At 37.5% G+C, this 23,748-nt stretch overlaps 1 protein-coding gene across 3 annotated transcripts in view; it reads left to right on the forward strand.

Annotated features, from left to right (window-relative positions):
* The window catches only part of LOC147836081 (uncharacterized), a 287,493-nt gene extending 264,585 nt beyond the window's left edge, over window positions 1–22,908 (forward strand). Inside the window, exons 3-4 of one of the 3 annotated variants that reach the window (XR_015496070.1) lie at window positions 12,955–13,133; window positions 18,368–22,908. Coding sequence is in view for 2 of the 3 variants with exons in the window: in XM_087261674.1 (XP_087117800.1) it covers window positions 12,955–13,127 (173 nt within the window). In the remaining variant the exon portion in view is untranslated. Of the gene's footprint in view, window positions 1–12,954; window positions 13,157–18,367 lie in introns of those variants that run through there. The other 2 variants (XM_087261674.1, XM_087261675.1) reach the window with 2 other exon arrangements.
* Window positions 22,909–23,748: the final 840 nt, after the last annotated feature.

Consider the following 23,748-nt stretch of genomic DNA (forward strand, 5'->3'; position numbering starts at 1 on the left):
TTACTGTTGATCATCAGTTGGCACCATTAACCCTATAGATAGGCCTGTGCAAAAATGTGTCTGGCATATGGACATCTATGGAATAAAACTTCAGATTGTAGCAGATTACAAAATGTATACATTAATATGGTTATTATGTTCTGAGAGCTTTGGTGCTATTTTTTTTTTTCTCAAATATATTAAGGTGTGCAAAAGTCTCTCTTATATGACTGTTCACCCTAATAAGTTGAGACTACTCAAATGATTTGAGGAAAGTGATTCCTTCAGTTCCTTTGAGTGATGGGAAATCGACATTTCAATTAGCTGAGTTGACCAAATGTGGTCTTTTCATTTAATTAACCTAAATGCTTGATTACAGATGACAATGATTAAGTACAGATAACTTAAAAAGGCTAATAGACTATTTATTTACTTTTAAATTGTTTACTTACTTACTCCAAGGGCCATTTATATCAAAGTTGATGTTTAGCTGCATCATGTTGGTTTTTTCGTAACATTTAATTTTTACGAGGTGGGTAAAACACCGCTGGAGGACCAGGATATACATACATACATTACAGACAATTTAGCTTACGCGATTCACCTGGAGCAGGTCTTTGGACTGTGGGAAAACTAGACACGCGGAGGAAACCCACGCCAACCTCCAACCAGTAACCTTCTCTCTGTGAGGCGACAGCGCTACCCACTGCACTGCAGTGTCGCTTATCTACTTACTACTTACTAATTTAACTTTTCTCTTTCGTCAGATGGGTTCAGGTACTGTAGTGCCTCTGTCCTGCTGTGCTTCAGCAAAATTCAGCATAAACAAAATGACCACCTTGTGTCATATAACATATATCAACCAGTCAGCACTGTTGTCAAGGCAGAATTTCAAGTGCAACCAATCATTTTAAACAGAGGCATGGTGAATTGTTTAACGCAGTGGTTCTTAAACTGTGCTTCATGTGCCACAAGTGGTACGCAAGCTTCCTTCTAGTGGTACACGGAGGAATCTCTGAATAATTCAAGTAAAAAAATAAACACTTTTAACCCTTTGACGCATCCGATAACAACAATGTGATCAGGAAATTGATATTAATTGGCTAAACTTTTTGTTTTATTTTTAAATTTTTTAATGTTTGTTGTGTATTTTATTATTTGAGGTTATTTTCCTTCCCATACTTGTAACGGTTGTTGGAGGTATCTCGCATTTTTTTTATCCCAATGTTGACAGGTAAAGTTTAATTATTTGCTTTTCTGACACACATAGCCTACTCTATTGACCAGTGAGCAGATCTAAGTTCTAATTTAAATATGTAAATCCAACACAAGTTAACGTTTAGATTTCAAAGATATACAAATAAGTCATATATACATGCAACATATATTTCTAAATTTATCAAACAGAGTTGTATATGAATATTATGACACACGGTACAACCTATATTTTTGAGGTCCAAGAAACATTTGCAGTTTTTGATGAATATGCTACTTTGTGATAATACTTTACATTTAACTTTTTAAGAACAGTGTCTCTTTAAATTAACTTTTAAAATCACAGTTTAATTTAAACAATGACGTTTTATTAATCTTTTTTTTTTACCTGTAAGTGTGTTATTCTTCAAACTATTTATTATAATAAAAGTGGCTTACAATAATAAATAATCATTATACTAAGAATTAATCTGCCACGTTTGTGAAACTGTGCAGAGCTGTAGCCGCTACATTAGGCCTACTATGTATTTCAATACCAGTCATTATGGTGGTACTTGGAGAGACAATTTTTTCTGAGGTGGTACTTGGTGGAAAAGGTTTGAGAAACACTGGTTTAATGAAATTAAAATGTTTAGTTTAAAGAACTTTAAAAATTAAATTTTTTTTTCTGCCAAATGAGTAAGTTAAGCACACCTGTTTAAGTTTTGACGTCAAAACTTGATATTTTAAGCAATGTCAAGTTGCATTACCCTAATATCTTTAGTAACGACAGCAGCAGGGTTTATAGTGTAATCTCACCCACAGACACTTACACACACAGTGCAAATTATTCCTGTGTTTAGTATAAGTTAACTCAAAGCCTGATGTGTTGTTTTATAGACTACTTGTGAATGGCTGTTTTTTTAATCCATGTGAATAATTTATGTTTAACAGCATAAAAGGCCAAATCAGGTATCATTTAATTTTGATAGTTCTTTTAACACATTTTGTTGAATTTTAGTTACATTGCATCTACATGACAACTAATTGCCATGTACTGCAAGGTTAGGGATAGTGTAAGTTGACATGCACCTGCACTTGCAAAGTTTTTAGTCAGGAGAATATGTTGGTGGAGCAGTGTCAGCAGATTTTAAACAGACAGTCTAGAATTAGTTGTAATATAATTTATTGTCAACAAAATGTGCAAAAGGGACCATCAAAATAAAGTGATAGCATAAATCCTGTATAGTATAACGATAAATTGCTTGCATAAAGCAAGTTATGCATACACCTGAAACTGCTATGCATCTTTGTAAGCCATTGTGTGGCACGCATAAGTGCACAAACCCCCAAAGAAAAGTGGGCTCCACCAAAATCCAAGGCATAGATTGAACACTGATTAATATTATGGTTACTCAGGTCTGGATAAAGAGTCCATTTTTAAGAATGCCATCAGCTAGTCATTGACTTGAATGCAAAGCACTCCAAAGCCTTGTAGACCGAAAACACAAGAGGTAATCTGTGCTAACTTTTTTTTTCTTCTCACCACCTTTTCTACCTGTCTCTGTGATGGCTTTTAAAAATTGCTCATCTATTAAGTGGATTGGGTGCAGGGGTAACAGATCAATCAACCAGCAGATGATAAGAATAGATGAGCAGAGATAACCTTGGGCGCAGCTGAGAGAATAAAGGCAGGCAGGAGCTATGATCACTAGGGTTCTCTTGCATAATGGGTAAAAATGGATGTCTTAGAACACAGCAAGATGTGCTCTGTAGACTGAAGATGGCTGAATAAAGCCACAGCTTTTCTTTTGAAGCGCCTTTTCTGAGCGCGTGACCTCCACTAACCTACCTGCACAATTACACCTTAGATTTGCTAAATGTGTTTGAAATCTAATACTAAGGAGAAATTATGCCTCAGTCTACATTGTATTCACCTAAGGCAGTGTGAAAAAAAACAAAACATTATATTAAATCTTGTAATAATGCATATTGAGGCACAATATATTGCATATTTAACTTAATTTGTCCCGAGCTTTATGATATATAACAGTATTAAAACCTCTCAATGCAGTCCTAAAGAAGATCTTCTTTCTGTTTGCATGTTGTCCTTGTCTAGACATCAGCAGAACACACGCTGCACTTATTTACACCGAGCTGCCGCATTGGTCATAAATGGCACATGTAATGACACATAATGTCTGCTGTGATGGTGCATAAATCTTTGAGCCATAAATTGCTTATCTAACATTTACTTTCAGCAAATTGCTTATATAACAGTGTTTTGCTTGTACAAAATAACTTCATCATTTGGTTTGTGGGTAAGTACGACAGCAAATTTCTTCATTTTGTGAAGTGAAATAAAATGTGATGGTTTAAAACTGCAAAACAACGTGAGGCATTCCACCAGAAACTGCATGGAAATTGTCAGCGGTACACCTCAGAAATTGCCAGCTATATGGTAATTCTAGAAGCTGAATAAATGATCTGTTTTTCAATATTTATTCATTTGGGTGTGAAAGACAAAAACAAAAAGCAACTCTACTCTAAAACAATGCTGTTATAAAATGGTGTTGAATATTATATGAACCTTTTAGTGTTGATGTTAAAGAAAAGATATGTATAGTTACACTGGCACATGCTAACTTGGTAACATATGTAGCCCAATACTTAAACTGCTCACAATCTGTTTAGTGGAAGGCTCAACATTTATAGCAGTGTTTTAGATGCTTTTATTTCTTTGGTGGATTTGTTAAAGGATTCCAAAATTCAGTGAATGGTCACTCATAACCTCCCAGATATGATCCATTATCTATTTAAGGACAAGTGATTTAAGACACACGATATACCAGCAAATGTCAGCAGCAAATGTTATACAATTTAAAGGCGCCGCTGTCCTCAATATGGTGCAATTGCAGGATAGGAAAATCTATCACAGTTGAACACAGTTAAAACCTTTTGTTTGACTTGACATTTTAGATCACTGTGCATTTGGAGCTTATTTGATCCTGCTAGACTTTTCACCTCCTTTTACAGCTCAAACTAATTTAATTACTTGAAAGATAAAGTGATTAATTGATTTCTGATGAGCACTGACTCTCTGGGATTTCTTAAAGGGAATAGTTCACCCAAAACTGAATAATCTGTCTTCATTTTACACACCCTTTACTTGTTTCAAACCAGTTTGAGTTTCTTCTGTTGAACACGAAAGAAGATATTTTAAAGAAAGTTGGAAACCTGTAACCATTGACTTCCATAGCATATTTCTCTACTTTTAAGTTTTCGTCAAAATATCTATATTCTGTGTTCAACAGAAGAAAGCCTTTGGAACCACTTGAGGGAGTGTAAATGGGTGAATTAACCTTTTCATTTAGAATTGAAACCAACATGCTTACTTTTTGTAGAACTGCAAAATGCCTAAATTATTCATTAATAGCAGTAAAATGCTAAATGCAAGCAATTGGGCAGATTAATAAAAGCTATACTTTAAAAAATCCTACCATAGTATTAGTATATATCCATAATGAATAGTTTGAAATCTAGTGAAATTTAAAATAAATAATGCTTATAATAATAATAATGATAATAATATTAATTATTACCATTATTATTATTATTATTATTATTATTATTATTATTATTGTTATTATTATTGCTGGTTTTAATAATAATAATAATAATAATAATAATAATAATGGGCGAGGCAGTGGTGCAGTAGGTAGTGCTGTCGCCTCACAGCAAGAGGGTTGCTGGGTCGCTGGTTCGAACCTCGGCTCAGTTGGAGTTTCTGTGTGGAGTTTGCATGTTCTCCCTGCCTTCGCGTGGGTTTCCTCCGGGTGCTCCGGTTTCCCCCACAGTCCAAAGACATGTGGTACAGGTGAATTGGGTAAATTGTCCGTAGTGTGTTTGTGAATGTGTGTGTGGATGTTTCCCAGGGATGGGTTGCGGCTGGAAGGGCATCCGCTGCGTAAAAACTTGCTGGATAAGTTGCTGGTTCATTCCACTGTGGCGACCCCAGATTAATAAAGGGACAAGCCGAGAAGAAAATGAATAATTGAATAATAATAATAATGAAAATTATAATGATAATGTGTATGTTTTTTTTCTGACATACTGTACTAAACTTGCTAGCTCGTCTTGTAGAGTATTTCAAGAGCACCATCAATCACTATCATAATAACAGCTTTCATTGGCATTCACCAAAAATGCAGGCTCTGTTCCATTCTGAAGGTTTCATTCCTGTGTCCTCATCCCTTTGAAAGCTTTCACCTAAGCATTTTAGTATTGGAACATACATTCACTGTTAACAAGCCTCAATCAACTCCAACTGCTAATTCTTAGAATATTGTTGTTGCAGCAGTTTGGCAGAATATAACCATGTTGAATAAGGCTTAATATATGCTTTATACAGTAAGTACTTATAAAATTTAGTACAAAATATAACAAGGTTTTTAAAGATTTACAAAATTATCGTGAAATAGAGTATCAGTTCCTTTACTAAAGTGTTACCAAAAAAATTTTTTGGGGATACATTTGTGAATTATTCTGCATATTTGAATCACAAACATTTTATCACTTGTACCATGCAGAATCCTTTATCTTACCTTTATTACTTTATTCAGAGCCTGTTTTTAGCACTTCCTGTTTGAAACAACTCTTGAATAGCCATGATTTATCTTTTTTATTTTTATAAATAGTGATCTTTGATGGTGGATTTATCATGTCTAAAATAATATCTTAGTTTATAAATTGCCATGATGCACAACAAAACTTAGAACAAAAATACAAACATCATGTAATTTGCTCTGAATTTTTGCCGCAAGTAGGTTATTTTGTTTTTTTTGAGACAGCAGTTAAGAAAAAAAATATGCCTTGACTTTGTATAAATAAATCTTTTTTTTTTTTCGTTTTTAGCTTTTACAAATCAATAAAAATAATTATACATAATAAATGTTATGATTTCAGTTACAACAACAGCAACTCATTCCAACATAGGCTCATTCTGAAAACGTACCCCTATGTACATTTCTGGAGATCGCCAGAAGTACTTATGGCTGCATTTTATCTTTAAAACGAACGCTGCGGAGCGGTATGACGTCGTTCCCTTTCACACTTACCAGCTGACTGCTTACCTTCTTATAGATGGCTTTCCCGCTGTTACCAGTTTGTCAAGTGGCTTGCCATGTATGTCAGCGTATTTGAGACTCAAAGCGAAGTTGACTGTGATAACGAGGTTATAAAAATGCCGCAAGGGCTTTTCTTTTTTCTGGATTGCTTTTTAAAACACTGTTGGTTGCGATTAGGGAAGTGGGTGGCTGGGTCAATCTGTGCTTTTTAAATCGATTGAGTTTAGCGAAGGAGGAGGACGGGGGGGATCAATCGGTCGGTCGGTCGGTCAGTCAGTCAGTCAGTCAGTCAGTCAGTCAGTCAGTCAGTCAGTCAGTTGACAATGGCCTCTGGTGGATATACGTGAGAAGAGCAGGCACAAATGGCACTCGCTAGAGAAATTGAGATCTGATAAAGCGTACACAATGGTCTCTCGCAAACTTATGTGAGAACAGCAGGCGCGAATGGCACTCGTAAGAGAAATTGAGATCTGAAAAAGTATACACAGTGGCCTCTGGCAGATTTGCGAAAACAAAAAATACAAAAAAAAAACGTAGCTCCTGGGACAGATTTGGCGCTCTCCAGAAATGTAGATAGGGGTACAAAATTAGAATGAGCCTGGGTTGATTGATTGATTCATTCATATAATTCATTAATTAATTTATTCATTCAATGACTCAAAGCACACACTCACACAGTGGGTACAAAAAGTATTCAGGCTCCCTTTGTTATGTTGCAACCATTTTGTAAAATCACTTAAGTTAATTTTTTTCCTCAATGTAAACACAGCACCCCATATTGAAAGAAAAAACACAGAATTAATGACATTTTTGCAGATTTCTTAAAAAAAAAAAATGAAATATCACATCGTCCTAAGTATTCAGAGCCTTTGCTGTGAACAAATTTAACTCATGTGTTGTCCATTTCTTCTAATCATTCTTAAGATGGTTCACTGATTGGACTTAACTAGCAAAGCCACACACCTGTCTTTATAAGACCTTACAGCTCACAATTTATGTCAGAAATGAGCATTAAATGATTTTAGGCAGCACAGTGGCTTAGTGGTTAGCACTGTCGCCTCACAGGAGGAAGGTCGCTGGTTCAAGTCCTGGCTGGGCTAAAAGGCATTTCTGTTTGGAGTTTACATGTTCTCTCTCTTCATACGGTTTTCCTCCTGTTGCTCCGGTTTCCTATACAATCCAAAGACATGCGGTATAGGTGAATTGGGTAAACAAAATTGGCCTTAGTGTATGTGAATAAGTGTGTATAGGTGTTTCCCAGTACTGGGTTGCAGCTGGAAGGGCATCCGCTGCATAAAACATATGCTGGAATAGTTGGCAGTTCATTCCTCTGTGGTGACCCCTGACAAATAAGTGACAAAGGAATAAATGAATGATTTTGGCAAATGGCTGCAATATAACAGAGTGGGAGTCTGGATACTTTCTGTACCCACTGTATATACCCCTTGAAAGTTTGAAGGTCTAGTTGGAGTTTTCAGCTGCTGTAGCATTGATCCTGGTAATTTCAGGGCCAGTGTGTCTGGGCTGTCAGGTACATCAGGCCACATCAGAGACGCACTAAAATAGTGAGGAGTCTGTGGGCCGTTTGCTGATAATTAGAATGCCATGTGTTCATCCCTACAAGCTAAAACAGCACTTGTTAAATGAAAAGCTGTCACACTTTAATTGTCTCCACTGAGACACGTTGAGGAAGAAGGGGGGGAGTCAAGTAATACCGCAAACACAGGGCAAATCATGAGGAAGCAAGGTCTGAAAAATTACTGCACCCTTAGAGATGCATCAGCATATCATTTCCTTGTTGGAAGACATCATGGCTCATGGCAGTTTGGATTAAATGAGTGCTGATCGTTTGCAAGTCATTCTTCTCGTGTCACACTGGGACACTGATAGAGAAAAAAAAAATCAATTTCTATTTACCCAAGTTGCATGTATTTACCTCAATTTCAGCCCATATTGCTTTAATGAGGACTTCAGGTCAGTACAGTTATTAAGAAATGACATTGTATGAAAACTGCACACTTACACTACAACCTTGAGAGGGAAAGTAGCATTTGTTTTATATTCAGAATGCACAACAAATAAATTGTTTAACTCCATTATAATATACTCAATTCCCTTCGTTCTGAACTGGTTTGAATTTATTTGTTGTACCGAAAATATCGGTAAATTGGTCAATTTGTGTATTTTGAGATAAGTGTTTTTATTTTTCCACATTTATTTATGTTTTTGATTTGCATAATGGGTTCTTGATACTTCTACCTTCACCCTTCTTGAAAAGTTGGAAAAAGTGACATTTTATAAACATTTTGAATAGTCAAAATTATAGGTGGTCATACAGTAGATTACTTTTTAAAATCTAGATTAATTTCGGAATTAATCTAGATTAATATGGCTCATTTGAATTCTGCAGAAAGCATTCAGAATATGTGTGCTACCCAAATAATAAGCCTTTGATAACGGGTTTCTCAACTCAGGTGGCGCATTAGACCAGGGGCTTATCTCCTGTTTCCAAAATGCATCACAAACTGCTTGAGAAACTGTTCTACTATGATAATTAGAGATGGAAATAAAGGATGTTCAATAAGATGTACTTGTGTTTACTAACTGTTTATTCAGTTAAACAGAAATTTTGAACTGTAGGCCTACATTTTTGATCTCCTTAATGCGACTAAAGTCATAACTGAACTAAACAGAAATGGAATTAAGACGTGGAGTATGGAGATATTAGTAACATTATTGAAGTAAACACCGCAATCAAACTATTATCGTCATGTAGGACTTTTCGCCATATTTTCCGACAAGATCCACACACGCGGCTGTCAGTAAAGTACCACACACACACACACACACACACACATATTGTGAAAATGCTGATTTTTTTTTCTTTCCATTTGGCTTGCGTTATTAAATTATAACAATTTCTCCAGTCCTTACTTCTTATTTGTGTTCAGTACCCCAGTTTGTCATGGCGGCATGATACTGCTCCTTCAACTGACATTTAACTTACTATAAGAAACTTTGCAAGTACATGTCAACTTACTCTAACTCAACCCCAACCCTAACCTCATTCTAACAGTCTAATTATAATCTAATGAGAATTAGTTGGCATGTAGATGCAATGTAACTTAAATTAAACAAACAGACCATCAAAATAAAGTGACCAAAACATATAATAAATTCCTATTAGCTTTTGCATGACTAGCATGCTTACAAATGTGACATGGTACAGTAGAACAAAATTTCAATTTAATTATCTTTTAAAACGACATAGGACTTTGTGTTTCCCAGTACTGGGTTGCAGCTAAAAAGACATTTGCTGTGTAAAACATATGCTGGATTAGTTGGCGGTTCACTCTGCTGTGGTGACCCCTGATGAATAAAGGGACTGAGCTGAAGGAAAATGAATGAAAATGAATGAATGAATAGGACTTTTGGTTGCAATATAGGTGATTATCCTGTCTGAAGTGTTTTTCTCTTTAAAATGCTGTGAGAGATCCACAGGGAAGATGCTGATGATATTAATAAGGTAATGAACTCAAATACTTTTCACAAATACTCAAATGAAAACTCTAGAAAAACATATTAAATCAATAATTATGAATTGTATAATAAGCTTTGAAATTATTACTCAAGCATTTGAACTCATGTTTTAAAGGTCAAACTGTAAATGAAAGCATTTGCTACTGATTTTGTAAAGATTTGCCAGAGATAAAATAGACATATGCCCTTAACTCTTTGAAAAATCACCTCTGTTTTCCTTGAATGTTAGGAACTGAAAGGCTGAGCATTTCAAATACTCCTAAGCCTTAGATTAAGGATGCAAATTTTGGTTGCACCTTGTGAATCGAATTGATAATGCCTGCATTTAAAATGGATTAAGATTGTGGTAACAAACAAGATGCAATATTTGAACGTAACATGAATTAGAATTAAAAAGAACTGAACTCATAAATCACAAATATGATGAGGGAATCATTTGTGCTGGATGTTCCCAGAACAGGATCCTGGGCATCTCAGTTTGTGACTTTCTGTGATCTGTTACCTGTATTTTCCACCAAAATATGTGTTACGGGCACTTTTGACAAGAGTTAGGTTAAACAGCCAACTTTCAACAGAATATTGGTTGTGATGATGGTAAGAATAGATGTTAAAAATGGAAACGGAGGATACACTATGTTCTTTTCTTGTCACTTCGTTCCTTACAGTCAGTTATCATTACCAATGATGTCAACTTGATGTGTCCTGGACTAAAGATCAGTGTTGCCAGATCTTAAACCCACTAAAAAAACAAAAAGCACCGCTCAAAAATCTGGAGACTGTAATAACCTGTTGAGAAGCTGAGGAGCGGGGTGGGATTCGGGGTGGGAGACCACGACTGGTGTAAGCGTTTGTATGTGAACAACGTGGTGTATGGCATCTCGGAGATCATAACAGGTTTATGCAACCCGGGCTCATTGTGGAAACGTAGCCCCGCGGACGTTTCTGCGGACCGCGATTTACGTCCCGGGAGGTACGTATTCGAGCGGTTTTTGTTTTCGCGGATCCGCGAGAGGCCGCTGTGCGCGCTTTTTCGCGTCTCGGGCGCCTCTCGGGAGTGCGCGCCGTTCGCGCCCGCGCCATTCTCGAGCGAAAAGCCGCCGGATCGGCCAACTCGGCCGCCCTCCTCTTCCTCCTCCTCCTCCTCCTTCCCTAAACCCGAGCGACGGTTCGCAAAAGCCGTCCAGAAAAAAAAAAAAAAAAGCAAAAGCCCTCGTCCTCGACTGCGTTTTCGGATCCCGCCGCGTTCTTGCCCTTATTTTTCAGATTCCGTTTTTCGTCTTACCTGATTTCCGGAACCTGCTGTTCCCCGGACTCGATCCCGGTCGTCGTCCACCGTGGCCGGCTCCTCCTCACGCAACGCTGTGAGCTAAGCGGACAAACTGATTGCATCGGGAAAGCCCTCCACTCGGAGGCGAGCCGTCGGCCGGCTAGCGCAAAGAGAAGGGGCGAAGCGGCGCCACACCGCCCCGCAGCGTTCACTTGAAAAAAACTAAACGCAGCCTTTACGTACCTCCGGCCACGTAAATCGCGGTCTCCAGAAACGTCCGCGGGGCTACGTTTCCAAAATGAGCTTGGGTTGGGTTTATAAGTGAAGACTGGGGCTGACGGGCAAGCCCTTGCAAAACCTTCCAAATGTTCACTACTCACCTATGTCATTTTTTACCCGCAAAATCAAATTCAAAACCGCCCAATCTGGCAACACTGCTAAAGATTACAATATAATATTTAAAATAAATCATTTGTTCATTTTCCTCCGGCTTAATCCCTTATTTAGGGGTCACTACAGCGAGACTGAACTGCCAACTATTCCAGCATATGTTTTAAGCAGCAGATGCCCTTCCAGCCGCATCACAGTAATGTAAAATATAAAGAAGTCAAATGTTCATAAATTGTTCTTTACCAGAACACAATATCAAAAGTCAATAAGAATAATACTCTAATATTTGTTATTTCTTTGTTGTGCTTCTCTCTGATAATCTGTGCTCTTTATATTTTGAGGAAGACAAACATAATTTATATTATAGTCTGCCTCAGTGCATTCAAACAGCACTTGCCAGAGCCGAAATGATTGAGAAGGCCAGTCAAATTAAACACTGCAAATACACGAATTATAGTCTCGTGCTTCAGTTCTAGCAGAGAAAGATCACTAGGGCATTGCAAGATGCTAAACATTACGGTAAATCAAAACTGTGATTTAAACTGTCAAACATTTTATGTTAAATGTCTACAGACATCATTTGCAGTATATAGATAAACAGAGTGTTTAAAATGTCATCTATTTATTTTATTCTGAAATCAATTGCAATTTTTGCTCCTTAGTCTCCACTGAAGAATTATCTGTGAGATTTTCGACTGCAAGGGTTGCATGCACGAATGCAAAGGATCGCGTCAAGCTGCTTGTATTCAGCAGCACCATGTTGCGGGAAGATTGAAATGACTTTGGAGAAGACCATCTCACACTGAGTACAATATTTCGCTTTTATTACTCTGACTGTAAGGCACCAGGTGAGACGTTCTCACATATTGTCTTGTCTTGAGTGGATGGGACTGAATTTCTGAAGCACTGAAACTTTTTTTATTCAAATAAGCAGTCTGCTTTCATGCAACCTATTAATTCCCGCTATTGTTCTCCGAGTTGTTCGTGTCATCTCTAAACAAGATCATCTCAGCATCTTCCATGGCTCCAGCAGGAGGGGGAATCAGAAGGCAGATGGCCCCGAAAGAAAACAATCATAATTGAGTCTTTATTACCTCAGCAGTTGAGCTGCATGCTCGACTTCGCTCAAGTTTGAGGTCGGTGCGATGTAGGCGACATTGTGCCCAAGCTGTGCTGTTTGAGTGCCATCCCTTCACATTTGTACAAGGAAAAGCATTTCAAGTCAAATAAAAAAAGTTCATGTTCTCTTTTGGGATCAAGATGGGAGGCCTTTTTACCCCAGTAAAGCTACTGATCCTCAAATGATTCTGACAAAGAAAAGAAAAGCACAGCGTAGCACGCTTGAAACTCTTTGGCTCCTGTGGGCTCTATTATAATGTGATGTGTCTATTTCAGAACAACAAACCTCATCATTTATTTTTCTAGAGACCATTTTGCTAACTACTTGTTTCTTTCCAGAGCCATGTGAAGTACGTCTAAGCCCCCTGCTTCTTCTCGCAAAGAAGATTTGTAGCAATCATCGCCGAAGACATGTGCTGCACGGACATACTACAACCTTATCACAACCCCTGCAATGTTTCCTGTCTGTACATCTTATCTGCATTGCTCAGGGAGGCAGGCTGCTCTTATAAATCAAGGTAAAAAAGCAAACACATCAAAACGTCAAAGCCTTCCGGTGTTTTCTTTGGAGGTGTTTGTGTTCTTGTGATTTTTCAACAGAGAGGCTAGAGAGGATTCACATCTATATTTAGATCTCCAGGATGCTCTTATAAATGTTCTGCACAATTTTCCACTAGACCTTTATGGTGGAATAAAGAGGTGTCCAGAATAGATTGTGACATCAGGGAAACATAACTGTCAGAACAGAGGCAGACTGATCCATGACAATGTGAACACTTAAAAGCCATTAGGCACTGTGAGTGCTGGCTCTCTCCTCACCATTTGTGCTGAATTATGTGTTACAAATTTCAGCAAAATATTAGGCCTCTGAGAAACGTAAAATCCACTTAGAAAGTATCAATGCACAAAAACACATACTGTAGCACCATCCCTATGTTTACTTAAAGGGATAGTTCACCCAAAAATGTATAATCTGCTATCATTTACTCACCCTTGACTTGTTCTAAACCTGTTTACATTTCTTTCTTCTGATGAAGGTATTTTGAAGACTGTTATAAACCTTTAACTATTGACATACATAGTAGGAAAAAGTAATGCTATGGATGTATGTTTGTTTCCAACATTCTTCAAAGTACAGTATCTTATTTTGTGTTCAACAGAACCAATAACTAAACAATAAATAAAAAATGGTTTGGAAATTCAAGGGTGAGTAAATAGCCCCTTTCACACATACAGACCATTCCAGAAAATTACCGGCAATTTTCCGGAAAGGTGGGCATGTGTGAACGGGCTCTTTTTGAAAATACCGGTAAATTCTTTCCGGCTATTTTCCGGAAAGAGAAGTTGTAACATTACCGGTAATTTGCCGGAATGCTGCGCTGTGTGAACGCAGAAGGAAGATTTCCGGAAAGAGCGCGTACACGTCTAGATCGTGCTGACGTGAAACGTCTACTTTAGCCAATCAGAACAGTCAGACGCATTCACGTGTGCGCGGTTTATGAGAATAAAAGCCTTTGAATATTTTTCCAGACACCTTTAGCTGCTAGATGTTAGTCAGATAACGTTTCTATGTTCCTTCTTCATGCTAACTGTGTAAATAATTATCGATAAAATGTTTATGATAATCCGTTGTTTGTTTACCTTCAAGCTTTGCGTGTGCCCGTGAGCGCCCATAGCGCCAGCACACACACATATCATGAACATCTCGACATGCGAAAGTGTTTCTCTATGTTTTCATTGGAGTTGTTCACAATACTGATCCATCCACAGAGTTTGTGATGTTGTCAAATGTTTACAAACATAAGCGCAACCGTTTAGAGGTCATTTCTAGTTAATGATGTCAGAATTTAACGGCATTTTGCGATGGATGTGTGAATGCTCTTTTCCGGAAAAATTCCGTAACGTCCTCGCTTGTGTGAACAGCGCCTTTTTTGAATTTACCGGTAAAGTCGTTCCGGAAATTTTCTGGATATTTACCGGTATCGGATATGTGTGAAAGGGGCTAATGATGGCATAATTATCATTTTGGGTCAACTATCCCTTTAAGCTGTATTGACGCATTTGTCATTAAAGATTCAATACACCAATAATAATGGCATTATAGTTTAAAATAACTATTTGAAGACATTTCAAAGAGTCATTCCTTCACCTTTGAGTGTCAAACAATATTTCTGAAATCATTTTACAGTAGTGTGCTGATTTCTTATATGGTGTTAAAAATGAATGTGCTGTTCAATATTCATTAATTAATTTCCCTTCGACTTAGTACCTTTATTTATCAGGGGTCGCCACAGCGGAATGAACCGCAATCTAATCCAGCTTATTTTTTACGCAGAGGATGTCCTTCCAGCTGAAACCCAGTACTGAGAAACACCAATACACTCTTACATTCACCCACACACTACTGTGCTTATTTAATTAATCTATACCAGATATCTTTGGACTGTGGGGAAACCCACACGAACTTGAGAAGAACATGCAAACTCCACATAGAAATGCCAACTGACCACCCAGGGCTCAAGGCAGTGACTTTCCTGCTGTGAGGTGACAGTGTTAACCACTGAGCCATCATTCTGCCCTGTTCAATATTTTCTTATCTTTTTTTTTTCTGGACTCTATGATACATGTTCTGGTATGTGAAAATACAGTAAATGTGCATGCTCTTTATACTACAACAGGGAATCACACGCCTTTGGGTATGTAGAGGGTGTTTTTAGTATTTTATTCTCTTTCATTGAGTGGAGTATTCATGCTGGAACTCCCGGACCCACATTTGCTGGTGGCTAACAATTTAAGGGCCATGAGTGGCCACAAGACCAAGTGACTTTTTGTCCTTGTAGCTGTTATTTTTTAAAAAGGACACTGTCAGAGTTTTGCTTCGGGGACATGTTCCCAGTCTCTTTTTCTATTGCTCAAGTTCAGTGTGGCTAGATCTGTTGGGAATAGAAATGTGTATTTACACATTTATACATTGGTGAGCCATTGTGAGGAAGAGCCTGTGGAGAAGCTTTGCTGTGTGACTGTTTTATAGGTCGAGAATGACAGTAATATCATTAAAGTCTTTGTTTAAACTACAAAAAAAGTATTACACTGTAAAATCCAATATTTTCAATTTGCGGAACCCAATTAACTCAAAAATTATATATCTGTTTTTTTTTTTCATTTTCTTTTCAGTTTAGTCCTGTTAGTAATCACCACAGCGGAATGAACCGCCAGCTTGTCCAGCACATGTTTTATGCAGCAGATGCCCTTATTGCTATACCCATCACTTTATAGATTAACTCAATGTTTCATGGGTAAGCCATAATTATCAGCAGATTTGCATTCAACAATTAGATATATAGTGTATATATATATATATATATATATATATATATATATATATATATATATATATATATATATATATATATATATATATATATATATATATATGTATATAATCTACTGTAACTGCAGGTTTACCATAAACATCCATAAATATATTGTAATATAAACATCTATAAATACATGAAAGAGAGGTAAGTAGTTTATTTATAAACTAATTTCGAGAGGATCATGTGCTTATGATTGAACACAGCTACTCCTGCATTAGCCAATTCATGATTCACCAATCAGACGATTCTTAAGTCTCCATAAATAACCTTACCATAGCACAGCCATCTTCTTTTGAAGATTTCCCCCTTCCACCCCTACTTCTCCTCCATTCCTAGATGGGTGGCATGGTGGCCCAGTGATTAGCACTGTTGCCTCACAGTAAAAATGTCAATGGTTCTAGTCCTTACCAAGCCATTCAACGTTTCTGTGCAATGTTCCCGGGTCCCCCGGTTTCCTCCCCCCATCCAAAACTTGCAACTCAAGTTAATTGACTAATTCAAATCTACACCATAGACATGGTACTAGTAAGTAGTACCAATCGCAATTTGTAGCAACCCCTATTTGTTCATTAGCTGCAACAGCAGGGGAGTTTTGAGATCTACCTGAGCTCAAACTCCCCTCTAGCCTTGTAATGGGAAGAAGCCCTGGGCTGGAGGACCTTATGAGCTCAGGGATCTCTCCTGGGACAGCATGTCAAATAGGCTTTATAATCAATCATCAGCTAAGTGTGAACCCTTAAAAAACTCACAGTATGAATCACGTGTGTGCATGCATGTATAGATAGATTTTTAGTTCACAGAACTTTTTATCCACAATAAAAGTAGCACACTAAACTTAAGCTTGCTTTTGAGTGAAGTCGTTTAATTTACAATGTTTGATTTTATACTTTGTGTAGCAGTGAAAATTATGTAATGTGTATGTGTTCAGTAAATAGGTATGTACAGACTTGGACAAGGGTGGACAACAGGTAAACTATGTAGCACCAAAAGTTCCTGCTCATTTTTTCTCTTTCTTAACCAACACGTTTAATTTCTAACCAAACCAAAGCAGAACCATTTAAATTGAGAGAATAAAGCTAAAAAATAATAAACAAAATCAGTTAAATGACTTATTTTCAGTGAATTAATGATTTTTTTACATCAATTATGTAAGTCACATGTTGCTACCCAGTGATGTGTCCTGTTAAAACACTTTTACAATGTTATCTATATTAGTTTTTATTGTACATTCATGTTTAGTCATACTTATGGAGGCTATTTTTTTTTACAGTTTAAAAGAATTTAAATGTTAAATCCAACATAACTCTAACATGTATAAATAAACACCTTAATATATTGTTGATTGTGCTATTGCAGTTTCAATATGATATACAATAGCTGAATTGATCCAAGTTTTCTTACAAATATGAAGGAGTGAAAAGACAAAGTGATTAAATAATTTACTGCTAATCTGTCTGTTGTTACTCACTTTCCAGACGCACAGACATCATAAACTACATCAGACTTTATCCACATGAAGTGAAATACCTCCTAGGACTGCTGTGCACAGCTAAGATCTTGCTGTGTCAGTCGATTCAGAAATTAAATTTCCAATGACCCAAAATAAATACTCATTGAAAACAAAATTTTTTATTAAATAATTCAATGCTGCACCATAGAGGACAAATCCAGTGTAATTTAACAAGGGTAAGGAGGCAGAGGAGAAAAAAAAAAGTGTCAATACAAAACCCTGCTGCTCAATGAAAACCAATTTTACATCCCTGGCCCAAAACAACAGCATTAATCTTCTGCTTATTTCAGATATTTCTTTCCCCCGATGATCGCATATCGCACTCTTTTGTGAGAATTTATAAGTTCATTATAGCTGCAAATAAATGGGCACTCTGGGTGGAAATGATCAAGTAATTTTTGCATTCATTAAGGAGCAGAGATGAGTTGTAAGATATTTTCTAACAGGCGGTGTAAGCAGGGCTTTATTTTTTTTTTCATGCTCTCGCAATAATATGCAAATCAAAGCACTCTCCATTTTTGCCTCTCCATAGTTTTTGAAGAATAATCCTCTTCTTGTGTGGTTAGCCATTAGTAAATAGTCTTGAGTTTAGGGTTTTCTTTGTTAAATGAACTGTTGGCCCGTCTGATGCAGAACCTTCATCAGAATACACTTCAGCGGAATAGCTGAAATTCATTTCTTTCTCTGCTATTGCACTATCCCAAACATTATTCTGGTGAATTGTTGCCGCATGCTCCTCCTTTACCTGTCAAGTCCACTTCTGAATCCCATTCATTTGAGTTGTGGAATTATTTGTGTGTTATTATCTTTATTATTTTTTTTTACCCTCCTGAATTTTAAAATGCGCCGGAAATCTCTTCCGCAGATTTCAGCATTCAGTCAACATCACATTGGCGTAGGAGCTATTCTCCCTTTCTGCATTTGGAATTACCCTCCGCAGCTACATTCGCATGAAGGGTGCAGTGGGGATTGTGCATCGCAATGCAACGGCAGGCAGGAAAAATAGCGCGACCATTTTTGTCTCCCACGTGAACGTATTAATTTGTAGCCCGGACTGATTCTCTCTTCCTCTGCCGGTGGCCCCTGGGTTTAGCAGAACTGGAGCCTCATCCCAGCCGCGGTGCACCTGATTCCTCTTCCTCTCCCCAAAGACCCCGGCGCCGTCCCCCATTTGTCATTGGTAAGCATGCCGACAAGCCATGCTTCACTCGACGGGGGAAGGGGACCTGAAGCGAGCAAAACAAAGGGACAACAAAATCAGCATAATTCCTCTCAAAATGAAAACACATTCTTCACGAAGGGGGGTAAAATAATGCAATTATCCTGGCGAAGACTGTCACTGGCAGGATGATGAATTTTGGGATGCAGACATGGAATGTGACACTGTTCCTCGTAAAAAAAAAAAAAACCTGAAAAAAAAATGGTTTACTCAAAAGATAAAGAGGAGCGTTTTAGAACCCAGGGCTTCCACCTCACTTCTTGAAAGCAGCATTTGGAAACACAGTAGATAATCATCATGCTTCACCTTTGAAGAAGAATTTTCTGCGAGGAAATCACAAAAAAACGAGCCAGTGGAGGACCGATTGCTGAGCGTGCAATCAAACTTTTGTGATGAATGATTACTCGCTGTCATTACACATCCTTTGCCTGCTCCGTGTGCTACCCCCTTGTGGAGAGCAGTCGATGCGTTTTCCAAAGTGTTTTTAAATACCCACGCTTAATATCCTTGATGATGAATGGGTGGACTTGCATATGGTGGAGGCGGGGTAGAGGGAAGCCTGACGAAATTACAATGCGAGCTGATTGATCTATGCAGAGCTGGCATGCAGCCGGGGAGCAGGTTAAACTGATGAATGGAGATTTGTGTCAGAGGCCAATGCGGAGATTGTCAGGAGACCTGACCTTCACAACCGCTCTGGAATCCCCGCATGGGCCCGGATCCACGGCACCCGACCAAAACCCGTCCATCATTTCCAGGGTGAAATCTGTCTTCACTGGGGAAACTGGTGTGAGTCAGTACAGCTTACTCACTTGAAGATGCTTGTATCGGCATAGTCGTTATGATTTACAGCGCCGCTGAGGTGTGGATGTGTGATCATTTCCCGCACATCCTGAAAGAGATGACAGCACTAGCAACATAAATGAGAGGCTTTCACAGAGGAGTGAACTGCTTAATGTTGTCGGGCTGCGAGTTGTCATGACAATATCTAATCAGTGGAGCCGATAAGGAAGGAAGAGTTCCAATACATTTCGTATCATATCAAATCTTTTCAAATCACACAGAAATTAGATCATTTATCTGTTGGCTATATTGATGCTATCTTTCGTCAACAATCAGAAACAGCTTTTTCTTCAGCTTCTTCTTCCTTTTTTTTATCCCAGAAGCCAAATGAGTCCATCAATCGAGGGTAGATGGAAGTTTCTGCCCTGTTTTTATTAAACACACAGACACACACACAAAGTCACACACTTCAAGAAAATCAGTACTGCAAGAGGAAGCAGCAGGGGTTCACTACTGGGAGACTCATTGTGCCCATCATGCAAATTTAACCTCTGAACTGTAAAAATGGGTTTGAGTCTTTTTTTTTTTTCCCATCACCATCAAACACTTCTGTGTGAGGTGCACTTTTATTACAAACAAGAAATAAGTTTTATTTTTTTTAGATAGAAATTGTTGATTACATTACCCAAGCAACAGCACTCTTAATGCTGTGTCTTTTTTTAAACCGTTGCACAGTGTAAATATAAATGCTTAGCCTTTGCATTTAGTGCTGGAGATTACTGTGAAGAGTGACATTTAACAAGTAATACTAAGGTAGAGACAGTTTAAAGACAGTTTAAAAAACATGAATTAATAAATACAATTAAAGCTAAATTAATAAAAGCTGATAAAAACACACACTCGCCGGCCACTTTATTAGGTACACCTGTCCAACGGCTCGTTAACGCAAATTTCTAATCAGCCAATCACATGGCAGCAACTCAGTGCATTTAGGCATGTAGACAGGGTCAAGACGATCTGCTGAAGTTAAACCTGAGGATCTAAATGGGGAAGAAAGGTGACTTAAGTGACTTTGAATGTGGCATGGTTGTTGATGCCAGACGGGCTGGCCTGAGTATTTTAGAAGCTGCTGATCTACTGATATTTTCACGCTTAACCATCTCTAGGGTTTACAAAGAATGCTTTGGGAAAAAGTGAAAATATCTAGTGAGCGACAGTTCTATGGGCGAAAATGCCTTGTTGATGCCAGAGGCCAGATGAGAATGGCCCGACTAGTTTGAGCTGATACTAAGGCAACAGTTACTCAAATAACCACTTGTTACAACTGAGGCATGCAGAAGAGCACCATGTCATTAAGCATTAATCATCTTAGACTGGTTTCTTGAACAAGACAATGAGTTCACTGTACTCAAATGGCCTCCACAGTTTCCAGTTTCAATCCAATAGAGCACCTTTGGGATGTGGTGAAGCAGGAGATTCACATCATGGATGTGCAGTCAACAAATCAGCAACTGTGGGATGCTATCATGTCAATATGGACCAAAATATCTGAGGAATATTACCAGTACCTTGTTGATACTATGCTACTAAGGATTAAATCAGCTCTGAAGGCAAAACGGGGTCCAACCCGGTAATAAGTAAGGTGTACCTAATAAAGTGACCAGTGAGTGTATGTTGACCCTTATTGAAAACTGTTATCTGAGGTATGTTTACATTTACTTAAACAGACAATATAACTAATTTAAAGATCTGAATTTAAATATGCTTAATTCATAATGGATCATAACAAACAAACAGGCAAGAGCTGCATTTTGAATTTGCAAAATCTTTTTATTTTATTTATTTTTGTAACAACTGCTTTGTCAAGAACAGTTTGATTGTGATTGCTGTTGTCACTTAATGCTAGGAAAGTGCTGCAGAACTCTGTTTGTGTGGAGATTGTAGTTTGGAGCTCTTTGAATTGTGAAGAGACCTGGAAGAAGTCTCAGTTGTCTGCTTGCTCGACCCTCTATTCTCACCACTGTTGTTTTGGATGAGGAGGTTTATTATTATACCCAGTGGAGAAATGCCTTTCCTCTAAATGCCACTTTAATCTTTTCTCTGGTGGCAGTGAGAGTTACTCATTTCCATTCAGAGTGGAACACTCCATCTGACCTGTGCTCATGGATAAATCTCAGAAAACCTTGCTTTTGAAGGCCTGGCTATTGGCAGGTGTTTATGTGTGTGTGGCAGTGAAGAAGAGAAAGACAGCTGTGCAGGCAACTGGACAGTTAGACAAAAAAAGCTTAAAATGCTGTCAGTTCAAGACTACAGATGTATGTTTGAAGGGACTAAAACTGCATGCATTATACAGTACACACTGTAAGTCTACATACAGTAGAATAGAACTCATTCCAGAGTTGCGGGTACACACAATGAATGGATCATTTACAGTAAACACAATCGTTTATTAATTAAACATGAACTTGTTACTATTTATTGATTAACATTTTAATCCATAACATTGTTGACATTTTTCAAACTTTTTGTGCTTTAACTCAAGACGTTAATTTAAAAAATGATACCACATGGCATGCCTAAAACAGAATTTTATGTTTGTCATCAAACTTATGTCAAGCATTGATATTGCAATGTGCGCATCCGCAATAGTCACATGGCATGATATGCAATGTTAGGTCTGAATTATATTTGACCTAGAGCTACAGAATTGCATTTATTACTGTGTCTATAAGGAATTTATACAATTTAATCAAATTAATTCTAACTTAGAAAAATAATTTTTGTCTTGTTTTTAGTCCAAATATTTACATTTCAAAGTGAAAACAAGATCATTTTACTTACCCCACTGGCAGATAATTTTGCTTTTTTTTTCAGGAAAAACTCTGACTTATTTCTTCTGGAGTTGAAAAATAAAACGCCATATTTTTACTTGACCTAAGATTTTTTTTTTTTTTTAGATATTTGGACTAAAAAGAAAATTAAGAAAAGAATTGTGATTATTCTATTTCTGTACCTAAATACTGTTAAACTCACTAGAAAAGTCAAATAGTGCTATTCAACTATCTCGTGAAACTGTATTCATGTCACAAAATTTATTGCAGAAAAATAAAATATTGTTATCAAATTTGTCCAATATTATGCATCCCTATACTAAAATATTGCAGTAACAGAGTTGAGAAATTATTCATCTGGTGTTGCTGTATCCTTAAACTTTTGTACAAATTAAAGGGAGAATATTAAATGACATACCTTCCAGAATTTCCCGCCAGAGGAAGTGACATCACTAGGAGCAAGTCATATGTTGTTTATATCAGTGCTTTACCGTTTATGTCTTTTAATGACAGGTGTAACAGAGTTGACCAGAATATAGGGAGAGAGACATGTATTTTTCTAATTGAAATTACAAATAAAAAAGAAAATATGTTTAACAGAGTAAAAAAGTAAAGTTAAACTTCATTTTTTGATATTTCATGCTGAAGGTATGATTCAAGAGGCAGAGACAGTCAAACTAGTTATAAGCCCCTTTCACACAGTGATACCGGTAAATATCTGGAAAAAGATATAACCGGTAAATTCAAAAAAGAGCTGTTCACACAGGCGAGGACATTACGTAATTTTTTCGGAAAAGTACGTTCACACATCCATTCCAAAATACCGGTAAATTCTGACATCATTAACCAGATATGAGCTCTAAACGGCTGCGCCTATATTTGTAAACATTTGACTACATTATAAACTCTGTGGATGGATCAGTATTGAGAACAACTTCAATGAAAACATATAGAGAAACACTTTCGCATGTCGAGATGTATTGTACATGATATGTGTGTTTGTGCTGGCGCTCACAGGCTGTTTCACGGGCACACGCAAAGCTTAAAGGTAAACATACAACGGCTTATCATAAGCATCTTATCGATAATTATTTACACAATTAACATTAAGATGAACATATAATCGTTATCTGACGAACTTGTAGCAGCTAAATGTGTCTGGGAAAATATTCAAAGGCTTTTATTCTCATAAACCACGCAGACGTAAATGCGTCTGACTGTTGTGATTGGCTAAAGCAGAAGTCTCACGTCAGCACGTTCTAGACGTGCACGCCCTCTTTCCGGCAATCTTCCTTCTGCATTCACACAGCGCAGCATTCCGGCAAATTACCGGTAATGTTACAACTTCTCTTTCCGGAAAATAGCCAGATCGAATTTACCGGTATTTTCAAAAAGGGCCTGTTCAAACATATA

Source organism: Danio rerio, chromosome 7 (assembly GCF_052040795.2).
Source record: "Danio rerio strain M-AB ecotype USA chromosome 7, GRCz13ab, whole genome shotgun sequence".
Classification (NCBI taxonomy): Eukaryota; Metazoa; Chordata; class Actinopteri; order Cypriniformes; family Danionidae; genus Danio; species Danio rerio.